Source organism: Protopterus annectens, chromosome 3.part0, assembly GCF_019279795.1.
Source record: "Protopterus annectens isolate FY-2018-M chromosome 3.part0, PAN1.0, whole genome shotgun sequence".
Taxonomy (NCBI): domain Eukaryota; kingdom Metazoa; phylum Chordata; order Ceratodontiformes; family Protopteridae; genus Protopterus; species Protopterus annectens.
Genome location: NC_056731.1, coordinates 1,897,511,777 through 1,897,531,754, shown reverse-complemented (window position 1 = coordinate 1,897,531,754; position 19,978 = coordinate 1,897,511,777). Strand labels below are relative to the sequence as shown.

The window sequence follows — 19,978 nt, the reverse complement described above, 5'->3', positions numbered from 1 at the left end:
ACTGGTTGCCTGAAAGCACTCTTTTCCTCACTACCACAACCCTGCTGTGGGGCATAGGCTGAGGTTATGAATACTGCCCTCTCATTACAATGGAGTCTGAGTTCCATGCGTCTGTCACCAGTTATGATGATGACCTGCACTGTCTTTTAAAACTCACTCTCATTACAATTCCTACCACAGTTCTAACCCCATTTCTGTCCTGTCCTCCCCCTTTGTAGTAGATTTTTGATCCCAAGCTAAGGGGCTTTGCTACAATTTATTTCTATCTTATCTTCTGGATCCACATGATGTCCAACCTTCTCCTTAACATCATGTCATCCACTTCCAAGCTGTGACTTGTCAGAGAACTTATATTAAGTGCAACAATCCTTAGCTCATGTTTGGCAGGTTGATCATTTTTTACGTCCAGCTTTCACTCAACAGAATTATGCTACATAACCCAAAGCTGGGCAACTAAACACTAGCTGGCCAGTAGCTTATTAACACAAGGCTGCTAAGCTTTATGGTGGGTACACACTGGCCAAAGAGGCACATAGACCCCCCCACACACCTTTAGCATGGGTCCCTGGTGCAGGGTGGAGTAAGCCAGGTCCTCATCCCATTTATCACTGCCAAATACTTATGCCAATTTTTGGCAATATTAGTGACCAAATCATCTAGAGCCAATTTTTTATGCCGTCAAGTGGGTTGCCCTGACATGGTGTGCAGTATGTAATTTGTGTTCATCTGTCTAGAGCTTACTGATGCCTAAACTGAATCTTTCCCCAGTAAGCATCACCTAGAGTCTGTCCTGCTGCCCATGACTCCTTTCAACTTTGGGTGAGTTTGCAGTGGAAACACCCAACATGTTTTTTTTTTTTTTTGTGTGTGTAGGAAGTGGAAAGAACTTCAAAGAGAACATGCAGACATCACACAGGAATTGGCTGGAGATCAGGATCAAACCTTGTACCTTTTACTTGAGAGACAAAGACCTTAATGATTATGTCAATACACTCATAGACAAATCTGTGGACACAGCATGAGATGGTCATCATAACAGTCATTGCTGTTGTAATCACAGTATAGGTATTAGTAACTGAAAGTGGACGTCAGTTCATTGGCCTGTTGTTTTTCAGCAAGAAGACATTCCTATGGATATGCAGAGGACCAGCATCAAGATACACATTTTAAGGGATGTCTGGATACTTTACATACCTTTTTATTTATTTGTTTTCCATTATTGTTCTGTACCTTCTATACTTTTACATCGACAACCTCAATCTTGACTCTGCCAAGTATACTTTTATATACTTTTTTCCCCATCATTTATTGTTTCACAGTGTCATTCACTAGTTACTGTTATAAATTTGGGGTCTAATTGTATACCAAGAACAATATGATCATCCAGAGCTTATTTGACCACCAGATCCCCCTTAGGACTTTAAGTGACAAAGCTCTAAACTTGAAAGCCTTATACTGCTGGGTAATGCATTTCTTTTTTCTTTAATGTTCTCCTAGTCTCACTGTTTTTTTTTTTTTATATCTCCTTCTATGGCAGCTCATGATAGGATTAATTCCATCACCTTGTAGGCTAATGTCTTGTTTAGTTCCCCTGTTCTTCAAGGTGCTTTTTTTAACTCATCAGGAGATATCAGGAAATATACCAATAGTAGACAGAGTGATCTTGCTCCATCACTGCTGATAAAATAACCCATAATATGTTAAATACATCACTGATCTAAACCACTAGTCTTCGAATGGCTTGGGTTATTTATTTGCCTAACTTTTTCTGTTTCTGGCATATATTCTTGGTTTAATATTCGCACCTTCTTAATGGAGACATCTGAAGTTTGGGTGCCTGTGGTAGATATCCAATATTCATTTGCCTGTTTTTGGGCACTGGATAATGATTGCAGATCTCATTTTAGTTGCCCACCTGATTCGGAAGGATTGAACATAATCCACCCTCAAGACACTAGTTCCTGTTTAGTTTACATTTGTTTATGGAGAGTTTATTACTGAATATTTTTCTGTTTCCTAAAGAAACTCTGGCTTTGTCATCTCAGGTTAAACATTTGACTTCAGGAGTTGTCAAGAAAAGAAAAAGATGTCTAACTTCTAATTGGAGTCATTGGGGTAGAAGGTAATTTCATCACAGTAGTTCCCATTATCTAAGATCAGCTTTAGGACTACTGGACCCATTTGGCTGAATAGGACCACCCTCCCTCAGACAGCCCTGCACCAGGGCATGACAGTATCATTATGCCTTAAGTTGCCCAGAGATTTGCCTGAGAGACAGTACAGCAAAGTGCAAGGCCTTTTCTTACTGGTAGTCTTACTCCTGTAATAGTTACAAGCTTCATTGGTGGAAAGGACATTTCCTGTCATGCATTGTACTCATGGCTAGTTTGGTATTTGAAACTTCAGCTTCTTGCCACTTGTATGACTCACAGTGTTAGCTGCTCACACTCTCACAGTGGTCAGCTGCTGCTGCTGGGTGCTCAACAGGTTTTGCAACCCAAAACTGGCTAGATTAACCATCTGGTTTTATGTATCTCCCTTACTATCATGGAGGATAATAAAACCAGGCTTCATTTGGTTAATGATCGGTTGCTATTGAATACAGTCATAAGAAATAACTGTGGAATAGTCAGTCTTAGACAATGTAAAAACAAACAATGGTAAGCGTTATGTATATATTGTGATGTGCAATGACTTCTGATCACTAAAGTTTGTGGCAGAATGTTACCAGTTCAACAGTATGGCAGGGAATGCTCCAGTCACAGACAGGAGGAAAATAATCCCAGCATGGAGTGTGTGTTTGGTGAGTGGTAGAGGCAGAGGTGGAGAGAAAATGTATTCACTTGGCTGAAAATGGACAAACAGTAACAGAAGCAGTTTAACTCATAAATGAACTGCAGGGGTGTCACAGTTTCACAGTCACTTAGAGAAAATTGTGGGGAAAACAGAAACATAAAGCTAGAAAATTACTGGGGGAAGTCTATTATAAAAAGTTGAACAAACCGTGTGGTTTTGCATGTACCCAATACATCCATATGAGTTTCCTAAAAACATTCTGATTTCCTTCCACCTGCCAGAACATGATGCTCAGTGATGACTATAAATTATTCCTGCATGTAATCTGTACTGTTGCCCTTGTGACCTGTGATATGGCTGGAAGAGATCTGCATGCATCAGTCAACGTATTACAAATAATTAAATTAATAAAAATGAACTTTCAGAAAGAGTTATAAGTGGAGTTGTGTGTGAGCAATGCCATTTCTAAGGAGTAACCTGGGATTACTATTATTACTGCTGTTGAGTATTTTGAGGAAGTTTAGCAGTTTTATGTGGTTTTGTAAAAATGCATGTGTAACAAGGTATGAGAATTAACTGGGTAGGGAATTCCAGTCATTCAGAGCAAGTACAGAAGATGACAGGAAACCCATCAATGAAGAAAGGGGTAATATGCAATGAAAATGTATTACGGAAGTTTAGAAATTATTCTTGCTCTTTTTGGGTCCTCAGCTCCTCAGTTTTCCCACAAACATTAAATGTAGGAAAGCTGACTCATTTGTCCAGTACTGCCTGACATCCAAGGCAAAAGACTGTGATACATGAAAAGGTTTTACCAGGATTTGTATTTAAAAATAAGCCTGCATTTTAGTAGCATGGTCTGTTTCGTGTTGTCTGCAGCACCTCATCAAGATGCTGGAGGGTGTGGAATACTTAATAAGATAGTGGGGTTTTATTTATTTATTTAAAAAATTTGCTAAACAAGACAGAGCACTGTTCCACCTAGATCATTTTCAGGCTGAAGGTGGTGGAAATACAATCAGTATCAAACATCAGTGGTAAAGTAAGAGCAAGCAATCAGAGAGATATAATTCAGGATAATATGTAGCATCAATGAACACAATCATAATGAAGATGTGCAACAAGAACTCAGCCACTGAAATCATTAAGAAGAGTATGTGTATACTGTCATGACATCATATAGAATAAAACTGCTATGGAGGAAATAATATATAGAGTATTTACAGTGCATACTATTGATGACGGGTCTATATCAGATAGTCGAAGTTCCACAACTCCAAACACCTAATGATCGAACCATTATGTTCAAAGTTGCAGAACTTCGACTATGTAAAAAAAAATGAAGTGTTATAAGCAGGGGGGCAAGCCCCCCTGCACCCCCCACACCCCCACTACTTAAATATACCAACTCTGAGATCGCACCACATTGAAGTGAATGGAAACCTCTGCTTATGTAAATTTCCATTCACAAGATCAAACCTTTACAAATTCGAACGTTTGGTCTCGATCATATGTGGTTCGAACTTGTAAAAGTTTGACTATGTGATAGGAACCCACTGGTGACAATGGGATGTAAGGGAAGGGTATGGCCTGAGTCATATAAGTGGAAGAAGGGAAAGGCAGGAGACAGACAATAGAGAAAAATAAAAAAAAAGATTGTGGGAGGGAGAGACAAGGGAGAAGTGTGTGGCGTTTTTCTACTAAAGTTCAGAAGATTCAGATAGTACTGCAGGCATTTGTGGCATGTTTACCAGCAAGCCAGAATGCACACACCTGATGAACCAGGTCCTCAGTGGAAACAGGCCACTTATGGTATACCTGAGTGAGTTAAGCAGACATTGAAAGAGGAACTAGAGAAGCTGGATCTGGGGGCAATACATGAGTCCAGTAGTTTACCTCTGTGCTAACATGTCTTTTGACAAAATATAGCCTGATAAGTAAACATAATGTTTTAATTTTAATACATAGTAATAGCATATACTCTTGATATTTAACCTGAAATAGTCATATCTGGGAAGTCAGCATGGAGAGAAAGTTGGGGTGGTAGTTAGGGGTTAGCTTGGGGGACCCATCAAAATGGTTTAAACCGGGCCTCACAGTTGTTAAGGACTGCCTTGCATTTTCACAGCTGTGCCTGTACTAGAGTTTTATGAAGCCGAAGTTTGGACAATTATCCACACATTCACTAATATTTCATATTCGATTCCCACTGTAGGTGTAAAGTGGGGCTGTTAAGGCAGTCCTGAAAAGTATTCTTTCATTATTATCAGACAGATGATGTGCATCTGTCTGAAAATAAAGGCACATGATGAGTGTGCTGCAGAGTTACAAAGACTGCTGCAAGAGTATCTGTCTGTCTGTCTGTTTCTTTATTTTTAGAGCTGCTGTAATGGTGAGTACCTACTTAATAACACCTTTTTCTTATACTAGAATTCTTTAAAAAACAGAGGAGCTTGACTTCTCTGAAAAGAATTAATTTCATACTTGTGCCATACCATTCTAAATTTTCACCATTAGTCACTTAATAATAGTGTAATGGATGCCACTTTCAAATAATGAAAGATGAAAGTCTGTATAACTAGGTTAACTAAATTTTCTTTTTAAGTGTCATTAATACCTTGATCACCAAAGAACTTTAACAAATGTTTTCATTCCTAGACAAGTTACTGGAAACAATATAATACTGGGATGTTGAACCGAGAATCTGCAAGAACCTTAATTAACATGACAGAGAGCCTCACTGATGAATCAGGAAAGTAAGACTTTGTATTATTTATTATGCATATTGCATAGCAAAGCAAATAAAATCCATGTTCCACTCAGTGAGGATGTTAAATGTTTCCTTAAAATAGCAGAAATGCTGCTATTAATGCTTTGTTATTTATGATCTTAACTTTATTAAATGGCAGCACAATGTACATTAGATATTAATCTTGCTACTTCTTTTTAGAGTAAGTGACATTACTACTTTTTAGAGTAAGTGACATTATTTGCAGTGTAACTTGCAATAAAATGACAACCTTGGAAGAGTTAGCAAAGTTGCATTTATTTTTATATAGGTTTCAGTAGTGAAGTGCGAGTTAGATCAACCTGTAGTCCATACTGGTATTTGTATGGCTGATTATCTCATTTTACAGAGGGCACAATCCATCAAACACATTTAGTCCAATAGCCTTGAGCTTGGACTGGCAACTTTTATATGTTTCTGCAAGGTTTTCAATCCTGAAATAAATTATATAAGTTTAGGGGGTGCAAGGGGCAGTGAGACTCACTCCCATGCAAAAACATTGTCAGCTCAAGTGTATTCAGTTGAAATGGCTTGTCAGACTGTGGCTCACTGAAAAGCAAATGAATTACATGACATAACAGACCATATTACTTAGGCAAACCCATACAAGCAGAAAGGTGAAAGTGCATTGGAACCATGACAAAGAAAAAAGTGAATGACAGGAAGAGATGGTGAAATTCACAGCCAAAGAATTATACAGTGATACTAGAACTGTAGAAAACAAATTCTGTAAAAAGTAACCATACATTTAATCCAATGCTAGAAAATATTCTTAAACTATAAACCAGATCTGTGTATACCATTTTTTGGAGATCCAGCCCACACACAGAGTGTTTTTTCTATATACATATGTGGCTATACATTTATACATTAGGTGTACAGGATAAGTGCGATTCGTATTTTATACAATATACATGTCTGGACGAGGGATTTATGGTTTGAGAATTCATTTGTAGACAGAAATTTATTAAGATATTATGAATTTATGACATACTATTTCCTAGTTCTTAGTGACTTCTTTATGGTGCACAAGTTTGGTGCAATACAACATGTTGTAATAATATTTTATTTGGGGACTAAACATGAGCTCTGCATATACTGTTTATCTATAACTTGACTTTTGAATTTTTAGTTCACCGAATGCTAGCTGCTAACTCTTTAATTGAGGACTTTTCTAATGGTTGGCCACTTGTTTCATTTCTTGGGGAACTTTCCATGTTTTATACAAACATTTAAGTTCTCTACAAATGACTTTTGCCAACTAAGTAAGGTGACACAGATATTATTGGCCACCTTTCATGAAACATATCAAATAATCATATTTGTTCCACAAAGTTTAGTGGCTTGTATGGATACCAGTGTGACATGTGGCTAAGACGAAGGTCGTCTACAATTTTGATCCTTTTGAATAACTTTGAGTGACTTAGAATTATTCATTTGGACTTCATAGTACCCGCGGTGGTGGTGCTGCGGTAGCGTTGTCGCCTCACAGTAAGACACTGTCCAGTTTGTTTCTCAGCTAGAGCGTCTTTTGCGTGGAGACGTGCGTGAATGGGCGTACCTTCATTGAAGGTTGTGCGTCAGGCCTGGCAAGCCGGTACGTAAAAATCAACTGCCAATCATTAGTGGACCGGAGTTCCGCTGTGGCGACCCCTAACCGGGAAAAGCCGAAAGACACAAACAAATTAAGGATATTAAGGTCTGCTTCCTTTCTTAGGGTATATATGATTAGTATTTGGTCAGCTAATTATCCTTTATATATATGTGACAAGTGGTTGAGATGAAGGTCGGCCACAATTTTGAGTACTTCTGAATAACTCATAGTCCTCCTTCAGATTTCATATTCTGGTTTACAGAGTATGTTTCCTTTTTTGGGGTTGTTATGAGCTGCATTTGGTCATCTCAATAGTTTTCTAATGTTTTTTTTTTTATATTATCACTAATATACATTTATTTATATTAATTTGCTGAGCTCTAGTTTGAGACCCAATTGAAATATTTGTAGTGAGCCAATATATTATACATATATATATTTGGTACAAGAGTGTTATTTCCACATTCATTTTATATATATATATATATATATATATATATATATATATATATGTGTGTGTGTGTGTGTGTATATATATATATATATATATATATATATATATATATATATATATATATTGGCCTAATAATAGTATTGCCTTATTGTGTTGCATTACTTGGCATTATGGATCTCACCGGGATTTTGCTGGGCCTTTCTGCTGATAAAGACAATTTGGATGTTTTTGGCTTACAGCCAAACAATTGTAATGGTTTCACTACTGATATGGTAGATCCCAAACATCTTTGTGGTGTATTATTTCAAAAACTGACTAAGAATATGAGGACACTAAGGGCCAATATTTGGCACCTAAAACTATTCAAAGCTTATAAACTCAAAAATATCACACCACGAGGTTTAAGAATTAGAATTCAACCGTTAGTGGGTATAATTGATGACCAACTTTCAATAGATTGGGACCACACACAACATCAAGCATCCATGTTGTTTGTAGATACATTGATTGCATATTTTGAAAGAATGATAGAAACACAGATTGAAGAAGTTAATGCCAACTGCCAAGAAGCTAAGACTTATGAGTCTGAAAGTTTTTTCAGTAGTCATTTGACTAATTTGGCTAAGGATCTAGCTACATTAGAAGACCAGCCCATCTAAAAGAAAACTCAGAAATTTCAGAGACACTGCTGACTATGAAAAAGGGAAACCTTTTGTCATTCAAAAAAGTGTTTGGTTTTCTGATCCCAGTTACAAACCTACCAGTAGAAGGAAGAGACCACGATCTATACTCAGGAAAACAGCGCAGTCACACAGTGGTACTTCTGAGGATGATTCCTCTTCTGCCACTGATTTTGATTGCCTTCCTAACCAAGACTCTCAAGTTGCTAAACGCAAACAATCTTCAGACCCTTTAGGCACAAAAAATGTAGGGGGGGGGGGCAAAACAGAAAGAAACACACAGAACATTCAACAACTGCTACAGAAAATTGTAACCCAATTGATAATGTACACAATATTTCCTCATACGAATTGTCAGATATACATTATAAAGTATTAAATAAGGGTCTCAATTTTGTACCTACTTTTGTTGTACCTGAGCATGTTCTAGTCAATGAACTGAACAATATTTGTAGATTACTTAATCTCAAAATATTTTTTTCAGATACTGTAAACGCTCAAAGATCTACTGGGTTTCAGTTTGGAAGATCCGAGTTCCAACCCCCTATGGGATAAACATGTGGCTATATTTAAAGAATGTGTTCTTAAGGATTTGCATTTTTCTCAAGAATACCAACCAATCAGACATAACCTGACTAAGCAAGAACATCAAGCATTACATGAACTCAGTTCTAATCACAATATAGTCATTTTACCAGCTGATAAGGGATGTGGCATTGTAGTGATGGATTGGGAGATGTATCAGGCTGAGGCAGATAAACAATTATCTGATGCCCGCTTCTATATACATATGGTTGTTGATCCCACCTCAAATTTTAAAAAACATATTGATTCCTTTCTAGACCTAGCCATGGAGGAAGGCATTATTAATCAACAAACCCATAAACAACTTAAGGTTTCAGATCCTATCCCTCAGTATTTATATTTACTCCCAAAGATACATAAAAATTCTACATGTCCACCAGGTAGACCAATTGTATCTGGGAAGGGTTCTCTAACTGAACCTTTATCTGCCTTCCTGACTCAATATTTACAACCTGTATTGTCTATGGTTAGGTCTAGACTAAAAGATACCACTGAATTCTTGAATATCATTCGAGATACACAATTGGAATCTAACTGGTATCTCTGCACACTGGATGTCACCTCCCTCTATACAAGTATACCACATGGGGCTGGACTACAGGCCATTCAATACTGGCTAGAGAAATCTAAACTATACACTCCTGGTGTCAATAATTTTTTACTCACCCTAACAGAACATGTCTTAACAAAAAATATTTTCTATTGTTATGGCAAGTCTTACTGGCAGGTCAGAGGCACAGCCATGGGAGCATCCTTTGCTCCCATTTATGCTGACCTCTTCATGGGGTTTTTTGAAGAGCAATTAATTTATGACACCAATAATAACTCCTTTTTAGATGAGTTGGATATTTGGAGACGTTATCTCGATGATTGTTGGATGGTGTGGTTTGATGATGTAACATATGCACATGAATTTGTCAGGTATCTTAATAAAAACAGATGGGATATTCAGTTTACACTAAACATTGAATACCAACAAATTATATTTTTGGATGTAATTGTTACTCGACAAGAAGATCATACTTTGGAAACTCGGGTACATAGAAAATTTCCAAAATATAATACTTTACTTCATGCTTTCAGTCATCATCCCCGCCACATCATCAACAACATCCCCAAGTCCCAATATTTACGCACTAAACGTATATGCTCTTCTGAACAAAGTCATCAAGAGTGTCAACAAGATTTAACGAATAGGCTGGTAACTAGAGGCTACAATAAACATAATATTTCCCAAACTGTAACCCAGGTAAACCAAATTGAGAGATCCCAACTTTTGGAATATCAAAATAGAACTATTCAGAATAATATACAAGAATCACAACTAGTTAGACTAGTAACAACATAGGTAGCAACACTCCAAAGTTCAGAAATATTATTAACAACCATTGGGACATTCTACTCGCACATGAACAACTGAATGGGGTACTTCAAGACAGATGTTTATTTTTCTACCGCAGAGGTAGAACTATTAACTCATACTTCACTCATTACAAATGTTATAATCCACCTATGACTATGCAGAAAACATTATTTGGTGACATATTAGTAGGCTGTGTCCCTTGTGGTCACTGCAGTGCATGTTCACATATTTTCAAAACCAAAGAATTCACTAGCTGTAATACTTCTAAAGTTTATCAGATTAGAGTCTTTGGTAATTGCAGCAGTGACTGGATAATTTATTTAGCTACCTGTACTTGTTCATCTTTTTATGTTGGACAAACGTCAAGACCCTTCAGACACCGCATAAGTGAGCATCTAAGTGAGATTAGAAACAACAGGATTTCCACCGCCCTTTAAAAACATACCACTACACACAAAACTGCCAAATTCAATTTTACTATTATAGATAAAATTCAAATGCACAGAACTTCCAAAGCTGGATGGCATGAAACATTAAATAACAATGAATCTTCCTGGATTATCAGGCTAGGGGCTTTATTTAGACCTGGCCTCAATGAATTACGCTAGATTTTGCCTTGGTTGTTCTGTTTAATAAATTCATTCATTTCAGGTGCATTCCTTTAAACATACGTATATAAAAGCAGACACTAGGGCGTGCTCTAATGGAATATTTTGTTGCAGTGAGGAAGGCTTGAATTTTCAGCCGAAACCAGTTTGCTATTCTACATGGAGTTTTCCACAATAAAGCCTTTATTCAATTTTACCTTTTCTTTGTGCTGGATTACTTTTTGATAGTAGGGGTCTAATTGGTACAATCCGTGCACTCAATCTACCTTGCGTATTTTTGGTTTATTCCAAAGTGCATTGGAACCACGACAAAGAAAAAAGTGAATGACAGGAAGAAATGGTGAAATTCACAGTCAAAGAATTATACAGTGATACTAGAACTGTAGAAAACAAATTCTGTAAAAAGTAACCATACATCTAATCCAATGCTAGAAAATATTCTTAAACTATAAACCAGATCTGTGTATACCATTTTTTGGAGATCCAGCCCACACAGAGCTCTCTCTCTCATAGGCTGGACTTTTGTGTGTGTGTGTGTGTGTGTGTGTGTGTGTGTGTGTGTGTGTGTGTGTGTGTGTGTGTGTGTGTGTGTGTGTGTGTGTGTGTGTGTGTGTGTGTGTGTGTGTGTGTGTGTGTGTGTGTGTGTGTGTGTGTATATATATATATATATATATATATATATATATATATATAAAAATTGTTCCACAAGTAATTTGGAGCACAGTACTGAAATCACCTATGCATAGAAGAACTTCATAATATAGGTATCTAATCACTTCCAAAGATAGTCTTGTATTTGGTAAACTAGCATATTTTTAAATGCAGAACCAGTCTTAACAACTGGGGGCTCAATCTGGCACATATTTGGGGGGCCCCAAGCTACAACTCTCTCATCATCCAGCCCCACCCTCTCCGTCCTCAATCATTTGCCTGAAAACCACAGATTTTGAGGAATGAACCAAAAATATGAGACTAAATTCTGGACATTCTGCAGAATACTTGACATGTAAGAAGTATGGCTCCAGCATTCACAAATGCTGATATTGGATTTGTGGCACACCTCTCAACTTATTTGCTCAAGAATTTTAGACAAAGTCAAGAAAAAAATAATTCTGGACAAAGGCACAAATAATGTGGCAAAAACGTCTAAAATCTGGGACAGTTTTTAAATATTTTTGTTATTCATTTATATAGTTAATGGAAATTTGTCTAAACATGATTTTGAACAGTACAAAGTATGAAACTCTGTCTGGCATTATTGACCATCAGACTGTAATTCATGATATTTGATCAGAAAATCAGAAATTAAATGAGTGACAGGGAAAAATATGAGACAAAATCAATCAGGATTTGTTCTGCTAAAAAAAAAAAAATGTGTGTGATAGTTAAACTGTAGCAAGTTGCTTGCTATATTTGTAGCAAGCAGCTAGCTAGGGTCTCAGAGTAGAGCTTTTTTGTTCTTGCTTTTGAAGCTGTTAAGCAGTTGTTAATGGAAAGCCGGTACTGCCTTTGCAGTCATGCCAGAAACACTGAAGTACTCATTGTGTGGTATTGACTGTAGCAAGATGCTTGTTACATTTGCAGCAAGCATCTTGCTACAGTTTCAAATAGTACAGACTTTTTTTGTTGTTTATTTTTCTCCTCAAATTAAAGTTGAGGGCAATGCCAGTCTGGAGGACTGCACTGCCTGATGATCAAGCTATACTGGCTCTAGATTGCAGATTGCAGTGACAAGTGTGAGCCTCCCCCCACTTAGGTGTGGAGCCCTATTGTAAATCAGTGGCCCTGGCTGGATGAACTCTCCACATATATGATTAGAGTTTACTGCTTTAAAATGCACATATTCAGAGCTCTGCTGGCCATTACTTGGGTCTAAGAAAAGACAATCAATCAATAAATAAATAAACAACCTGTGAGATATAACTGCCTGCAGAGTGAAATCTCTGGTAGTATACATATTGCTATTGTTTAGAATAACAATATAAATATAACAAGATGGATGTGGTAGCCCAGGAAAGAGACCAACAAAGATCTTTACAGATAGGCAGTCCATTTGAAGAATCCAATCCATTTTCCCCTACATCGCTCTTGGCACATCATCTTGCTTAATATGTACTACTGTGATGCAAGTAGTAATCTTTGAAGACCTAGTTTTATTTGTGTGTAGTAATACATTGGCATGAGCTTATCTTTCAGTGTTAACAAAATGTTTGAAGGGCTCAAATGAGAATGTATAAAAAAAGATGAATACAAATAAAGAGCTTATGAAAAGTGTTAAAACTGAACCAAAGCCCAGATTAAAAGCAAGAAGGTCACAGTATAAAAGCGGTTCTTGACTCCCCTGACTAAAAGCTTGCATATGGAGGATTATGTTTGGGTGCCAGTCTTAACAAACTTGTTATGTGTTTTGGATTTGGATGTCAAGAAATTTACCTCATGAGAGGAACAAAACCAAGCTTGAAAATTAATCTTGACATCCCTGTCAAGAGCATATAACTAGATACATTTGATTGGACAGCTATAGTCATAATTATTTATAGTACTGTAAGCTGTCTTTCTTTTTTTTTAAATATAAGTACTTTTATTGAAAATTACAACACAATATTGTATTTATAGAAATACTATTTAACAGGTGCACACACAATTCAAAGCATTTGTATGGAGATCGCGGTACTCTAGGGGTCATGGAATTTACCTTTTTTTCTACTGTAATGCAATCTCAGAGTTGGTATATATAATTTTCAGGGGGTATGAAGGGTACAGGGGACTTGCCCACCTTGCAAAAAATGTGGATTTTTGTTGTTTAGTTCCATTCAAGTTTTCAGAAAGTTGAACATATGGCCTCAACCATATGAAGTTTGTGCTTTAGAAAACTCAATATTCTAACATAAACCCATATATATATATATATATATATATATATATATATATATATATATGTATGTATGTGTGACAAAGGGAAATACTGCAATACTTCCAGCCCAGCTATCTGGAATTTTGTAAATAATCTTATGTCATTTGTGAATATCAACATGATTCATATGCTTGAGTTACAAACATATTAGAACTGTATGTTCATAGGTTCATAGGTTTATAGGTTGGTACTAGGCTATCAGCCCTAGGGCCTATACAAGCCTAGCCATAACAATTCCCTGGCTATTTCTTCCCACACTATTTACTTCTCTGGACCCCTGTCTAGCAGGGCGACTGACGTGATTCCCCGGGGTGAATTTCCTTTCTCCCATCCAATCGTCAAGGTTCATTTTGAAGAGGACCAAAGAGGCACTCTGCTTGACATGTATGGGCAATCTATTCCAGAGTTTGGGGAGTCTCTGGGTCAGGAACCTATCCCTCCAGCATGGTTTGTTTATTGTGATGACAAGGTTTAGATCCCTGGAGCGTGTGGCTCTGAGGGATTGGGATTTCTTTAAGTGTAGCATGTCCAACAGCTCTGGGTTTGACATAGCCTTGTATGTTAAGCAAAGATCGTCTCTGAGTAGACGATATGTGACAGAGTACAGCTGGAGTTTTTTAAGGCGGTCAGCGTAGGGCATCTGCTTTAGGCCTGTGATTCTTTTAGTGAGGTATTTCTGTGGCCTTTCCAGTTGTTGCAGATGTCTTGAGAGGTACATACCAAACAGGGCATTGTATTCTATAATGGGTCTAATGAGGGATGAGTACAGTGGGACAATGACCTCCTTTTTTCTGGATGAAAAGCCCTTAGTGATGAGGTGTGCCACATAGAAGGATTTCCTGACTGTTGTGGCGATGTGGTTATCGAAGGTGAGACCACTGTCCACCTGTGTCCCTAAGTCTCTTATCAAACTTTCGGTGTTTAGTGTACTGCCACCTATATGGTAATTCACAGATACATGTTTTTTCCCAAAGGGGATAACTATACATTTCTTGGCATTGAGCTTGAGCCCATGGCTCTGGCACCAAGCATCTGTTTCTGTAAGGCCGTTTTGTAGAGTATCCACATCATTTGGGGATTCAATAATGGCTCCCAGTTTGCAGTCATCTGCAAACTGCAAACTTTGTTATCCAGAGTCCCTTAGTGTTGGCCTGTACTTCAGAGAAGTAGATGCCAAACAAGAGCGATCCCAGGACTGAACCCTGAGGTACTCCACTTGTCTGGAGCTGGATTTGGAGTTGGCTACTTTTACAGTGTGGGTTCTATCAGTAAGCCAGTTAGCAGCCCATTGGGTGACGTAGGGATTAATGCCCAGCTTAGTAAGTTTATCTATGATTCCAGAGTGGGGGATGGTGTCAAAGGCCTTGGCAAGGTCTAGATAGGCTGTGTGGACCACCTTACCCTTGTCCATGGCTCTGGAGACTGATTCGAAGAAGTCAATCAAGTTCAGGAAACAAGATCGGCCCTTCACGAACCCAAACTGGGTGGGGTCCAGTGTTTGAAGGTTGCCAATGTCTTTGTTTATAAGTTCCATGATAATACGCTCCATGGCCTTGCAGATAAGGCTTGTCAGACTAATGGGACGGTAGTTTCCGGGATCCAAGGTGGATCCCCCCTTGTGGAGTGGGATAACTGTAGCTGTGCGCCACTGTTTGTACAGACATATTTGCTGAAGATATATGTTGTAGAGTACTTAACTTAGAGATGTGTCCACAGTGTACCCTACTGGAAGAGAACAGAAATGTACATAAATTATTGTAAATGTGTAAAGTAATGTATTTCAGATTTTCCCGGTTAGGGGTCGCCACAAAGGAATGCCGGTCCGCTTATGATTGGCAGTAGATTTATACGGTGCCGAGGTGCCAGCCTGATGCCCAACCTTCAATGAAGGCACACCCATTCATGCACGCACCTATCAGCATGTCTTTAAATGTCACTCGACCACGGGGAGTACATGCAGATGCCAGACAGAAGGCACTCCAGCCGAGATTCGAACCGGAGAACCTCTTGCTGTGAGGTGACAACACTAACAGCTGCACCACCGTGGCCTCTAAATTATTGTAAATGTGTAAATGTATATATTTAACAGTGGAAACTGGAACATAGAGAGTTAACTTGCAAAACTTCAGAAAAATAGTTGAAATTAAATTATTTTACAACTGCGCCATAAATAATGGTTTCAATCCAGCAAGGAGATAGGATGTCTAAAACTAGGGAGCCTTCTGCATTGTCTTTAAGTGTTTTATTGTTTTATGTCTTCCAGCAGCTGCAAACATCTGAGGGCTATATATTTTCACAGAGAGATGCTAAATCCTGGCAGTTGCTAATAATGGGGGTTTAGCTTGGGAACTAAAGTCAGATGACAAGAAGTGATGTCATTCTGCAAGTTAACCCAGCAGTAGTATTTGATATCAATTTAAGAACTCTCTCAGAGAGAGGGCATTTTGTATTTTTTCTTTGACCTGACAGCATCAGATGGAAGACCCACTCACCACATCTGTCTTGCCTGGCTCTGTAAGTAAGTTAACTAGGGTACAGTAATTTTTCTTAGATACAGACAGGAATAATAGTGAAGTATAGCTTAGATGTTTTCTTTATTTATCTGAGACTGTTCTGCAATGTTGTTTTAAGTATTTCCTGTGATTTTGAACTCTGCAGTAACTGTGATTATTTACTGAGTATTTTCTTGTTCTTTTATTATTTATTATTAAATATATTTAAACCTTTCATTGTGGCTGATCTATGTAGAGATATATTTATGTTGTGAAGGTACTAGCATATTTATTTGGTGACACTATGTGGGTCATTCCTAATAACCTTGCTCTTGGCCAAACTACCATTTGGATTTAATAGTAACATTACACAGTAATATCGGATGCCCTTTGTTAAGGGCCTTAAAGTAGCTGATAAAGAGTTAGCTAAAGGCAGTGATAACTACCTTATAGTCTGGGCAAAAGGGGGCATAGCTAGTTAACCTGTACCAGCCTTTCTCAGGTGTGTGTGTGTGTGTGTGTGTGTGTGTGTGTGTGTGTGTGTGTGTGTGTGTGTGTGTGTGTGTGTGTGTGTGTTTATGTATAAATCAAATCTCTGAGAGTGTGTATGTCAGCTACTTGGGCAGGGACAGCACTGTTTGGACAGGGAGAGTGCTGGAGGTCTTGGCTTGGCCACTCAGCTGATATTTCATTTCTATACCTCTGCCAGTGGGGTGTCTGGAGAAATGACTGTTGTCTCTATGTGCTCTTAAGGGAAATTGCACTTTACCATGTGTGTGTACTTGTCATCCTTCCAGTGTGTACATCCCCCGCTGTAGCCAGTGGTGAGAATTTAGGCTCCTTGATTACTGGGCCAGTGGTGGGGCTTCACATATTAATTGGTGGTAGTAGTGGGATATCCACATATTAGAATTCAGTGGTGTGGGCATTGAATTCCTGTAGCCTGTAAACAGTGGTAACTAAGGAAGGTGTTTGTACTCTCAATCAGCCACACAGTGAACATTCAGAGTTTCATATCACAACAGTTTTATTTTTTTGTTAGTTTAGTTAGTCAGGGAGAGCAGGCACAGATGTTAGCAGAGGAGTATGGCAAGTTGACAATGGGGCCAGTTGTCTGAGATGTGCCAAGCCAAAGGACTGGAGCATGCCAACCTGAATAAAGTAGAGATGATTGTGGCCATAGCCACTGCTGCATTACAGACCAGCAACCAGGAGGACAATCAGACTGACCTTGGGGAGGTACAACTCTCACAAAATGGGCAGTTCAACCTTTCCACAGAGGACTTAAAAATCCATCTGGAGTTAAAGAGACTTGAACTGGAGACCAAACATTTGGAAATAGAAGCAGCAGAAAGACTGAGACATCTGGAAGCTGAGGGAAATGAGAGGCAGAGGCAACATGAAAAGGAATCTTGACTGTTCACCAGGGTCATGGAGGTAATGGGGAAGGGAATAACAAAACCCAGAAGCAACAAAGGTCAGTAAACTTCTTCCACAATTTACAGAGAGGGATAATTTTGATAGTTTCATTCATATGTTTGAAAGGGTATGTAAACAGCATAATGCTGACCAAGGGCTCTGGGTATGGTTCCTGACCCCCTCACTCCATGGTAAAGCTGTAACTGCTATTTTTAAATTGTCTGATGCTGACTGATTAAATTATAATACTGTTAAAAATTGTCTGTTAGAGTGTTTTAAGTTAACACCTGAAGCTTATAGAAAAAAGTTTCATGAGCATAGACGCAAGGCAGATGAAAGTGTGTGTGAATATATTGCTCAGTAAAGCACTTATTTTCATAGGTGGGTGAGTGAGTGTCAGGTCACCACATTTGAAGGGCTAACAGACCTTTTGGTGAGGGGAACAAGCCCTTAGCACTGCCTGAGGACATGAGAATCTAGTTAGCAGATAGGCAATGCAGTAGTGCAGATGAGGTGGGGAAAGAAGGGAGACCTGTACCTAGCAAGCAGAGCATCACTGCACAGGAAAGGGATACCCAGTGTTGCTCATGGGTCTAAGGAAATCCATGGTGGGCAGACTAGACTGCCCCAACAGAGCCTGCCAGTAGCAGGGGAAGCCACTAGTCCAGGTACACGTCCAGGAACAAGGGTTAAATGTTTTAAATGCAATCAGTGGGGCCATGTAGCATATAAATGCCATGGAGGCAAGGTGAGGAACAAAAGGTAGGAATGACAGAATGCCAGCAGTGAGTTGTCTGGAGACATCAAGGGTATGGAACTACCACAAGAGGTTATATCCTATCTTAGTAAATGGGAAACAGGCCACTGCTAAGAGAGACACCGCCTCTGACCTAACCATTAAGCCTGCAATGGTTAAAGAGGAGCACTACTTATTTGGGCAGTTTACTCCAGTCAAAGCTTTAGGAGGGACCCCATTCCAAATACTTTTGGCTAGGGTTCACCTTGACTGAAAGGGTGGAAAAAGAATCCAGTAAGTAGATGTGTTTGAGGATATCCCTGCAGATGTCCTGAAAGGGAATGATTTTGATAATGCAGAACCTTGTATGCATGCAGTGATACACAGTCAGGATTGGAGACAAGCATGTGGATCTGGTTGCCTGGGGAACCCAGGCAGACCACAGACTTAAAACCAGGACTGGTGTGGTGGTTACTTCAGGGAGGGTGCTATCTTGTGGCAGTGAGACTGAGGGTGAACCACAGCTGCTTGTGGGTACTGATGCTCCCTTGGACAAAGTGACTGCAAGGGCAGAGGTGAGTGGTAGCACCCAGGCTGACAATGAGGCACCACTGTCAGAGGATGCCAGACTTCCTTTGGAAGGGTAGCTGGGAAGGGTTACAAAGAGACAGTTGAGACAGGCTCAGCTCTCCGACCCTTCTTTACAAGGCCTAAGGGAAGGTAGCTAGTGAGGCACTTGATTCTCAAGGGATGGGGGGAATCTGTGTACTATGAGAGAATGCAGCAATTGGTAGTGCCCAGAGCCTACCATCTGGCATTTCTAACCATAGCCCATGACATTCCTTTTGCAGTTCATATGGACATGAAGCATAGAAAGATATGTATTATGCAGAACTTTTATTGGCCTGGGATTTCCAGAGCTGTAACAGGATACTGCAGGACTTGTGAGCAGTGCCAAAAATTAGGCAAGGCAGGGTACAAGGTCAAAGCTCCTTTGATGCCTTTGCCTGTGATTGAGGAGCCATTTCAAAGGGTAGCTATGGATATTGTGAGGCCTCTGAGTACCCCAAGTCCCACATGGATGAAGTATATCGTTATGGTAGTAGATAATGCTACCAGATACCCTGAGGCAGTGGCATTGTTCTCCAGTGAGGCAGAATGGTGTCAAATGCTTTTTTAGAGATTTTCAGCAGGGGGGTTTCCCAAAAGAAATACTGACTGACAGAGGATCCAGTTTCTGCTGGCTTGTCTGTGGAAGCACTCTGGGGTGAAGCACCTAAAGACCACCCCTTACCATCCCCAGACGAATGGTCTGGTGGAGAGGTTAAACTCTATACTAAAGACCATGTTATGGGCATTTGCAGACCAGTTCAAGAAGGAGTGGGACAAATATCTGTCCCATCTGTTTGCTTACAGAGACGTGCCCTAGGAATCCACAGGTTTTTCACCCTTTGAGTTGCTGTATGAGCGTAGGGTGGGGGATCTCTAGATTTGATTCGAGATGAGTGGGAGGGGGAGTGTGAATCCCACAAGGAGTCTGTTGTGGCAT

General features: G+C 39.1%; 1 protein-coding gene across 1 annotated transcript in view; it reads left to right on the top strand.

Annotated features, from left to right (window-relative positions):
• The window catches only part of SLC9C1 (solute carrier family 9 member C1), a 3,253,894-nt gene that overhangs the window by 1,327,810 nt on the left and 1,906,106 nt on the right, over positions 1 to 19,978 (top strand). The window contains exon 12 of the mRNA XM_044066060.1: positions 5,455 to 5,552. Within this exon, the coding sequence (XP_043921995.1) occupies positions 5,455 to 5,552 (98 nt within the window). The remainder of the gene's footprint in view (positions 1 to 5,454; positions 5,553 to 19,978) is intronic.